At 41.0% G+C, this 10,592-nt stretch overlaps 1 protein-coding gene across 3 annotated transcripts in view; it reads right to left on the reverse strand.

The window, feature by feature from the left end:
• Positions 1-10,329, reverse strand: part of col11a1a (collagen, type XI, alpha 1a) — a 100,919-nt gene extending 90,590 nt beyond the window's left edge. The window contains exons 1-3 of one of the 3 annotated variants that reach the window (XM_015005677.2): positions 9,744-10,329; positions 3,285-3,449; positions 2,845-3,058 (exon numbers count right to left, since the gene is read on the reverse strand). In XM_015005677.2, the coding sequence (XP_014861163.1) occupies positions 2,845-3,058; positions 3,285-3,449; positions 9,744-9,858 (494 nt within the window). In that variant the 5' untranslated portion in view covers positions 9,859-10,329. The remainder of the gene's footprint in view (positions 1-2,844; positions 3,059-3,284; positions 3,450-9,743) is intronic. The other 2 variants (XM_015005680.2, XM_088001199.1) reach the window with 2 other exon arrangements.
• Between the last annotated feature and the right edge of the window lie 263 nt (positions 10,330-10,592).

Below are 10,592 nucleotides of genomic sequence, written 5' to 3' on the forward strand. Positions count from 1 at the left end.
GTTTGCAAAGTGTGGTTGACAAAGGATGCAAGAGCAAAACCCCAAAAAAGAAAATGTCTGACCAATTTTTGTGAACAAAAAACTGAATGGAAATCGAGTCAGGCTGTAAGACCACTGGGGTGTCACGATCTTGGGTTGTTTGAGTTGGTTTGAGGTTTTGTTCATTTTTGTGTTCCTTGGTTCCTTTTCTTTGATCAAATCAGCCGTGTTTCTGTTCTACTCTGGTTCAGTCCTTTCTTAGTAATTCTAGCTTATTATGTGTATGTCTTGTGTCTCTAGCACTTCCTCCCCAAGTCTAAAGCCATGCATGTTGGCTGTGTGATAGACTGGCAGTCTCTCCAGACTGTACGCCTCCTCTAGCTCTCTGACTGGTGGGCTCGGTTCCAGCTTCCCAGCAGGGGCTGGTATCGAAACGTTATGAATGAATAATTGAATTTTACATACAAAAAAACATTGTGGCTCAAGAATCCCCAAGCGCCAGAGTAGAAATTATCGATGAGCCCAAATAGTTGCCTTGGGTCACACGTGAGTCCGACACCTCTGTTGCCTTTCCACCATTTGTCATTACGGTCAGGAGCTATTGCATTCCAGGCAATAGCGGACCACATTCTTGGCCCCACACTTTTGCCCCATTTAGCACAGGATTACACTCATTAAACTCCAAACTTAATCCTCCTTCTGGGTTACTCGGCATGACAGACGTGGTGAACATTGTGGAAAGTGTGTGTCAAGATCCAGGAAGGCCTTTTTCCTGACAGAACAGGAGGTGCAGTCAAAACACTCTTCTAAGGTCGAGGATGGGACCTTTGCAATGCCACGGTTTAGGATGAGAAAAAGTAGCATTTCTGATCTGATAGTCATTCATTCGTTCGGCAAGTTCAACACAGCTAAACCATACAGACACATTCCAGGGCAGGCAGTGGAGCTTAGGGAGAAATAAACGTGCAATACCCTGAAAGCTCAAAACTGCTGCACAAAGGATTACTTGTCACCTATACAGCAGGCAAACAAATGCTGACTTAAAGGAATAGTTGAGGATTTCTTAAAGGGGTGTTCTATTAAAAGGTTAAAATCTTACCCGATTTGAGATGATCAAACTGATTTGATCAGTTTTATCTCTATTAATGTGAAAATTGACTTTACATAGTCATTTTAGAAGATTATTGCAGAATATTTGCAGTGTCTCTCATTTCTCAGCACATAAGACTCCAGACGAACTGCAGACAGTACACACTCTGAGTCACTGAGGATTTAGTCTTGGACTGCCTCCAAAACAAGAATTGGTAAAATCCTCTGCTAGGGACCTGGTTTCATAGGCAGAAATTCATAAATGGTGTATAATTTACTAAAAAACTAGCTGAAAGGAGCAAAATTTCCTTTTAAATACTTTACCACTTAAGGTTATATAGCAATAGACATGAACACAGATTTTAAAAACTTAAAAAAAGACAGAATAGGCAAATAGTTATATTTGTAGTTTTACATCTCCCAAAGGGTCCAGTGTGCTAAGTCATTTCATCCTGCGCCTGTATGTTTCTTTTTTCAGCTACAAAGATCTGAGTGACAAATCAGCTGGGAGTGGATAATCAGGTTTTCTCCCAAGGGTTAGAAGAACTGTTTCTGGTTTGGGTAAGGTAATCCAAGGGGGCAGAAAGGAAATTTAGAGCTTCTTCTATCCCCTCCTTGCTTCCCCCTCTCTAAAATAACAGAGGCAGGGAGTTCATGGATGAGGTCAGTTTGCCCATAACAGCCCTGCTGAGGTCCAGTGATCCAACGTCTTCTTGTCTCTGACTTGTCTTGTGCCCACAGAACCCTGACGAGACGGATATTCCAGTCATGACAACCTGCGACTGGATTGGCTACTTGCTAAAAAACAAAGTACAAACACTTAGATGTTAAATTTAATATGAATAAATATGGACTCAGGATTTTTATCATTGTAAGCACTTTTCAGCTTTTGCCAGAATGTGAATCGTATTCATGTAGAGAACTGCAAGAACTACAGATATCCCAGTTTGTACTTTATCTAATTTATTTCTGTTTGAGAAATCCCACATTATTTTGAAATAAGGAGGAAGCAGTTCTTGAGTTTCCCTGTTGGGTCAACAATGTCAATTAATGAAGATTTCTCATCAGGCTAGCTAACACCTATTAGCATTAGAAAAGCCTCAACACTCCTATTGCTTATGTGGGGCCACTTTCAGAGCAAAACAAGGCAGTGAAAAATGCTAACTGTTGCTCGCTAACAATGCTAACGTAGCTTTTCGGCTTTAATTCATTGGATTAACTTTAAAGTCTAAAATAGCTATACTGATCAAACTGATGGTGCATAATTGTAAACTAAACTGTATGTAAAAACAGAAAGGGCATTGTTGATGCATTTGTGAGCATTAGAACCACCTTGGAGCAGAAGCACTGCAATGTTTGAACTGGTCTGATGAGAGATTCATTGAAACACACTTCACAATTCTTAAAAATAAATAAAAGAAATGTAAAGTCTTAGTTTAACCAAAAAGACTGCAATGATCGTGTCTTGTCTTGTCTTTGTGAGATGTAACATGAAAGCAAATTTATGATCAAATGAGTAATGCATCAAAGGAAGAAATAACTGCGAGAACATCTGTAAAGCATCTGGAGCCGTAGTCATTCTGAGGCAGCTGTAAAAACAGCATTGAAACGTAAATGTTATTTCTTGCATTGTTTCCCGTGCAAAATCTCAGACCCCTCAATTGGCTCGAGTTCATGTTATGCAAATTTCTCTGTATGACCGTTGTCTGTAAGTCCAGACTTATCTTTCTGAGCGTGAGCAGCGTGAATCGAATAAAAAAAAAAAATTGTACTTACTTTCCATTAGAAAGGTTGAGAGAGGTGAACAGAGGGTAGTCCTCCGGGGCTGGTTTGCCGGTTTGATCCTCATACAGGAAAGCAGGTGAGCGTCCCACCTCTACACCGAGCTGCTGAACTCCTTGCTCATTGTAAATGGACAGCAAGAAGGACTGGAGGCCAGACTCGGGGCGCAGGGTGGTCAGGATGGAGAAATCCTCAGGAAAAACGCCACCTGAATGAAAAACGGAAGGATGGAACAGGCAGGTGAAGTTTTTACAGCAGCATGTTGGGTAGATGCATCCAAATAAGGTAGTTCAAGTTTTATGATGATTATGATGATTTATATGAAAGCTTGTGGTCAGATTTCTGCTAAACAGTTAACAGTGAGAAACTATGCTTTCATCAGACCACACACCAATAAATCCAAAGCGAACTAAAAACAAAAGGGTTCATCTTACCAGGGAATAACTGTGAGGTGGGGGCGCTGATCTGGATCTGCCTGGCGATTCTGTAGGCTGAGTCTGACTTCGATGCTCTTCGGTTTGCACAAAATCCTGTTACTTTTGTCACTCCTTCGGGGTAATTTTGAAATCCTAAGGCTTTTAAGACGTCCACTGGCTCTGCTGTTCAAAGAGAAAATGGAACATCAGTTCATTGTACTCAAGACTTTCTGATTTCATTAGACTGTATACATAAAATGAAGAATTTTAATTTAAAGTTTTTATTTTTTGCCACAGGAGACAACATACAACATTTGGGACATACCAAACCTACAGGTTCAAACAACAAGGTGTTGAAAACACTTGGGTTAGCATGATTGAACATTTTTTAGGTCGGAATATGAAGAGGTTTTTTTTTTTTTTTTTTTTTTTTTACAGTGGAGGTAATATGTTTTTGTCTGAGCCAGTCATGGACCAGTTTGTCTCTGTGCCGATTCATAACTCAGTTCTGTAGCTATGCCGTATTTTATTTGTCATGCTCTACTTCCACTTTGTACCTGTAAACAAACCACACATGTAGATAACCATTGCAGTTTACTTTTCTTGGTAAATTAGTATTTTTTGATGAATTATGGCAATCAACAGCTATGCACGTTTTCAAATAAAATAGGTGTGGTTTGTTTTTCTGAATAGCTTAGATTTAGTTACATTTCTATTGACAGTTGTTCTAATCATTGTTCAGACCAAGACGACTAATACGCCCTATGACAGAATATGACCTTGTGGTTGGTACCTGACACAGTTCATACAACAAAAAGGCCGGATAAAATCAACCAAAATGTCAAAAGTGAAAAATGAAGAAAGGAGTAAAATGACCATTTTTATTTCTTTACTAGAAAAACATTCAAATGGCATGAAGACTATTAATAATAACATTATCTTGCCGAGTGAAAATTTGAATAGCATCCTGATGAAGTGTTGAGGCTAATCACTCATGCAAATCTAAATAGCTATGCTAGGAAGTGCTGCAGGGACCAGGTTTTACAGGCTCCCCAGACAGAAAATAACCGAGCATACCAAGCACCATAATGAACAAAGTAGCAACAGAGTTGGAGTTATATCACACCTGGATAGGTTTACTTTGATAAGGCTCTTCAAGCCGGTGCACTTCACATAAAGAAGCCTGTGTGAGTTCCCACAAAATCCCCTGGGGAGTATCATCATTATTCTTTCCGTCAGAATAACCTCTCAGTATAACACGTTAGCTTGAAGACAAGCTAAAGTACCAACACGGTGTGACGAGGTCCATTATTGTCTGGGAAGTGGCTGAGCCAAACAAACTAAAACAACACTTACTGCAGGTTTCACTTCCACGATTTGGAACTACACAACAACCTGATCAGACTTGAAGTAAAACCTCACGAGAAGGTAGAATGATGCTGATAATAATTTTAATGTGTGTCAGTTGATGGTCTCAATCATTTTAATTTACACTAGCAAACGTTTGTTTACTGCTTCAGCTAATATTAGCTGGTTAAGTTCAAAATAGTGGACCCATGCTAATGCTAACTAGCTTTGGTCAGCAATCCACCCCGAAGCAAAACAAAAAGGCTTACCGTGTACAAAGAATAAAGCAATATCATATAATTTTAAAAAAAACAGCAACAGCAAAGAAAAAGACGGCGTTTCCTTTCTACATTAGCATTAGCAACCCTTCTTCTCCAGCTGCTATAACCAACATGGCCTCCGTCTTTAAAAGCTAGCAAAAATGTGTCTGCCTACTTTTGTTGTTTTCTCATTTAAACATTTCAGGATATCAAACAAATTTTATCAGAAAAAGATCAACTGAATACATAGAATTTTTACAATGGAGTTTTCTATATTGTGATTTCATTAATTATATATATTTTTAAAAGCATTCAAACCTACCTGGCCCTATGTAAAAAAAAATAAGTAATCCCCTTCTCTTTTAGTTCACGAAATAACTGTAATTACCTCAATTTTTTTCCAACAGCTGAGGACATTTAGTTGAACCAATCCTATGCCTTCACCAGACCAGTACAAACCACTCAGAATAAATGTCAACAAGCAGCTCAATTCAATTCAAAGCAATTCTGAAAACTGTAAGAAAAAAAGCAAATGACATCTGTCAGGTGACTGAAAAGGTTTACATGTCATTGTAGACAATTAGAGAAAACACTAAACAGTAGTGAACCTTCCCAGTCGTGGCAAACCCATCAAAACTCGGAGGAGGTCACAAAAGAACTCATAGTAAGACCTAAAGCTCTGCAGGCCTCGTCTGCTTCAGAGAAAATTTATTATTCAATATTAAGGCTAAAACTGCCACCAACAACAAAAAATCTGTTTCACATTTACTAAAAGACAAAAAAAAAAGCTTCTGCATAAATTTTCTGTGAGCTGAAGAAAACAAAGTGGAACTCTTTGGAATGTGTGCATTCTGTTATATCAGGTATAAAACACACATTAAAAATAAAATTAAAAAAAACATTATGCTGACATTCAAAATTGGTGGTAGTGTGATGATCTGGGTTTCTTTGGCTACTTCCGAACATGGATGGATATTTATCGAAATAAAATTACTTTTTGAACTCGCTCTTCATCTCTTTCCGTACAAATATTTTTTTGATGATCTCAAATATTCAATTGTGACAAAAAAAAAATAGAAGACATAAAAGGCCAAACACATTACAGCACTGTATGTTTCACCGTCTGTGTTCATCTCATAAATGCCTGCCAATAGTGCATGCAACAAGAACAGACCTGCTTCAGCCAACACAGCATGCACCATGCAAAACCCTGCAAGCCAATCAGCATTAGGCTGCATTTTGTCAAAGGGAGACATGACTGTAGACTCTTAAGCATTTTCCTCTCGGCTGGTAGAAGTGAGAATCATCTGCATATGCCCACATTGAGTTAACCTCCATATAAGCACATTACAGCAAGTAAGCATAACACGCAATTAAGTCAAAGTAACATTACCTCCAGTCTGTTTGAATGCTGAAATATTGCAGCAGCAATAACAACTTCAGGACGAACCAGTTTGGTCTGCAGCAATAAATCAATTAATTAATCAAAACGAGCTCAATCATTTCCATTTGGATAATCAATCATTTCTCTCTTTCTACCAAAAACTGTTTGACAAAAGTCTTCAGTACGGTGCTTTGGTCTCAACTAGCCCTTTTTTGGAAGAACAATTTTGTCTACAGAGAGTTCATAATTCAATTATTTGTTGTTTTGCTTATTTACTTTGGATATTTAAAATGTCGTCCACTTCCAGTATTAAATATTCTTTAGAATTTAAAGTTTATTGATCTTCGAGAGAGTGTTCTTGCATTTTTATCCCATTACCATTATATTCCCTGAAAAAGATCTCAAAACAACAATATTATCGTTTATCGCGATAACTTCTGGGACAATTTATCATCCAGGAAGGTTTGTTATTGTGAGAGGCCTAGAACCAGTGTGTTTCTTAGAAAAACGGGGACCTCACTCTGAGTTTGTGCACAGATGCAAACAGTCCAGATGCTGCAGCTTGTCCAGCCTGCGACCCTCACACAGAGGTGTTGAGAAAACACAAACACGGGCCAATCCATTAAGGCGGCCCAAATGAGTGTGTGCAGGCTTTGAAAGGCTGCACCTGATGAGTCAGTGTGTGTTTGCCCTTAGGGACAAGCAAACAGGCCGCATAGCTGAAGGGAAACTTTCTAGACTACACAGTAGGAAGGATTAAAATATTAGACCGTCTCTTCTGTTCAAGCATCTGCAAACTTGGGAGGTGTGGAACAATGGGAGGAGCAGCTCTACTTCAACTTGAGATTGGATAACACCTGCGCCATGTTCACGGTAAAACCCCCTATCTTCTTGGAGATAAGAGAAGAGCTTTTCTCTGGGATGAAGCCAAAGAAATCAGGGTTCAACAAAACCAAAACAAACAGGAAGCGTTAATGTTGTTTTTACACCTTTACAGCAAGGTAAATCAGTAACAAAAACAAAAAAAAAACCCACAGGTGAAACCTTTTCACCTGCAGCTCCCTGAGACTCTAACACCGTCTTCCGTCAGAATGTCTCTCCCTTCATATATTACCTCCTAACCCCCCCACCCTCTTCCCCCAGCTCTCCCTCCTCTCCTCTGGCTTCCCTCGGCTTCCATCACGCTGCCGGCTAAAACAAGACGGCTTTATGCTGAGTGTCATACCAAGGAAATTTCACTCAGACCTACCCAGTTTTTCAAAGCATTCCTTCTCTCCACTCTCCCCTACTTAGGTTTTCCTCACATCAACTCATGCTAATGGATACCTCCATACAGAAAAAAATTAATTAAGAAAAATCATCATTCGTGTATATAATGAAGCAAAAACCTTAGTTCTCATGGCTATAAAGAAGACGGAGTTGATTTTTGTTTCAAATTCTGACTCAAGACATCCTTTTGTACTTTCTCTGGAGGACAAATAGATTGTCTCCGATTTACGGCCAAACACCATAAATCCATTGACACTTCAGTGGACAAAGCTCTGAACTTCCCAGTTGAACATATTAAGCAAAGTCCTCTTAAAATGCTAATTTTTTTTTCTCTTCTTTTTGTTGGAATGCACATCTGAGCTTGTGCCCCGGGGGCTGAGAAAACGTGTCTGTACACTGCTGGAGCGCCCTGCAGAAACTGCTCTGGCTGCTATAAACAGCTCTGAAGGGACTGACTGACTCAGACAGAGGAACACAGATGGGCCCTGCAGCGGCATACTTGAAAATGTATATATGAAGAGGCAGGACTTAGAGAGGAGTTGAAAGGAAAGGTGAGACTTTGCAAATCTGGCATGCAGTTCCAGCAATCATCCAGCAGGATGCATCAGCAGCAAGCTAAATTAGATGTTACACCTAATTTAACTCGATGTTAAGAGAAACTGACTCCAATTTGTCGAGTTATTGTCGCAATTTCCCTTGAGGTCCTTTAAAAGTACAATGAATTAACCAATGGTTGCATCATACGTTCAGCCAAATTAAACCTCAGTTGTCCATCGTCCAATGTGTGAGGCCTGAATAATCTGGAGCCATGTGACTACAGTGCCTATTATGACTGCGGACTAGCTCTTCATGCAGGCCCTGTCCTTTGAAGGCTCCGAAATCATAGGGAAGTGCAACAAGGACCATCATCAAATAAGCGCTCAGTAGTTAGAGGGGAAGCGGTCCCACCAATCGCACAACCCAGCCTTGTTCTGCAGCCTACCAAGCATCTGAGTGCAAAGTTAGCAGTTGGAGAGAGACGAGGTGGGTGGGGGGGAGGTAGGGTAGCGGGCCAGACACCAGTGACTGGGCCTTTAGTGTGGACCAGGGCAGCATGGAGATAGGGTTCGTCTCCCTGACCTCGTGTAACCCTTCTGACAAAGAAAAAGGAATAAACCTCAACCCAGAAGTTTGGAGTTATCTTAGCACCATGTGCCAACAGACTGCCTGCCGTGTGGGCCAACAAAAATTGCAGGTTGCATCATAGCCTTCAATTAATCACCCATCCTGTCGGGCCTATCTCCTCTTCGGGTCATGGTATTACACCCACTGAAGCATTACATGGTCAATTAAAGTGAGTCTAGACTTGCAATTTCACATTCCCGCAACTCAACAGATGGGGTGACATTCTTGCCACTCCATACAGACATTATCAGGAAAGCATGGATGCTGTTGAATATCTCCAACTTATTCCAGTTCACCTGCATTTTCATCAAGCTCCTCTTCCGTTCCCAACATCAGGATGACCACACTGCTCTCCTTACTATCTTGAGCACTCTACAAGAGATGTGGCCCCAAAAAGGCAACCAAAGTCCACCCAAGTGGCCAAATATCTTAAGAAGCAAAGTTTTAATTCATATGGCACCCGAAATATCATGACCCTATCAAATACTGCATCCAAGCAGACCTTTACAATACATGGAAAATGTCACCAAAATGAAGGGTCCAACAAATATCCACCCAGAGGACCGCCACTCTTAACAAAGAGGTGTCTTTGAGATGAAGTGAATCTTTAAAAAAAAAAAAAATAAGAAAAGGAGAAAGCTGCTCTGCTCCCGGGTCTTTCTCTTTCTAAGCGCATACCAGCGGCTTAGGATCAATTTAACAGAGCGAAGTGTTTCATCCTCTGGGTAGACGCTTCCATTCATGCGTACATATGAGGTGTATTTTTTATTTTATTTTTTTTTTTTGGACACCGAGACAGAACACTTTAACGCACTTGTCGTCTCCGGCAGAAGAGCGTTCTGCTGTCTGCACAGCAACACTGCTGCAGCGTAAACTTTCCGCAGGTGTCCACAATAAAACTCTCTCTACGAGGATGCAAACCTGTTGCTGTTGCGCTCAGGTAAAGTCCGTCTCTCTCCCCCCACCCCCCCCATCAACCCTTTCCTCATCCAGCCGGCGCTCCGTCTCAGCCCGCTCACACTTCATTACACTTCGCCTCTCGCTGTTCCTTACCTGCTCTGACACAAGCAGCCTGCAGAAGCAGTGTTAAAGTGATGAATGCAGTTCTAGTGGAATCCATGAGCCAACGTTTCGTTTTCCACCTTGTGGACCACCGTTGCATCTCCATGTTCGGGGTCCCACAAAGTGAGCGCGACTTCAGGTGACTTTTTGTCTTTTTTGGCGTCCCTTCCACGATCCCGAATGAAAAATGGAAACTGTCCTACAGAGGAGCCATATGTGTGTGTGTAGGGGGGGAAGTTGAGGGGAGGAGGGGGGGGTTGAGCCTCTTCTCTCCACCACAAAGAGGGGCCAGATCCTCTTTCCCGGCGCCCAGCCTTCACAGTGAAGGTATCAGGGTTTTAACAAAAACGCACACCAAGTGCAGCCGCTCCACTTCGTGCGTCCCCCAGGACAGGGAGGGTTGGACAAGCTCCGCAAACCAGTGCAACGATTACAGGGGGACTGACAAGTCGACCAGCCCCCGATGAACAAATCACGGGGCTGGAAGTTCTCCTCAGGGTCCACCCATTAGCCCCCAGTAGTCTTATCCGAGTGCGGGTGCATTCAAAAGTGGCAAGGTTCATTAAAACATAAAAACATACAAAGTGCTGGAAGGGTCTCATATATGTGGTACACACAGATGCATTTATCAGTTTCTGCCCCACATTATTGTTTATGGACTGGTTCATAAACAGTCACATCCGTGTGATTCAAAAATAACTTCCACCTAATTATCACTATTAGAATTATTATTTTTTAACAATTCCTTTCAGGGTTAATAAAATTTAAAACAAACTTTTCATTAAGCCCACATTTCTGTATGAAAGTTTTTTTTTAATTATTATTGGTCTGATGTAACAT

This window comes from Poecilia mexicana, unplaced genomic scaffold, assembly GCF_051168715.1.
Source record: "Poecilia mexicana isolate PSO_F unplaced genomic scaffold, ASM5116871v1 scaffold_20, whole genome shotgun sequence".
Classification (NCBI taxonomy): Eukaryota; Metazoa; Chordata; class Actinopteri; order Cyprinodontiformes; family Poeciliidae; genus Poecilia; species Poecilia mexicana.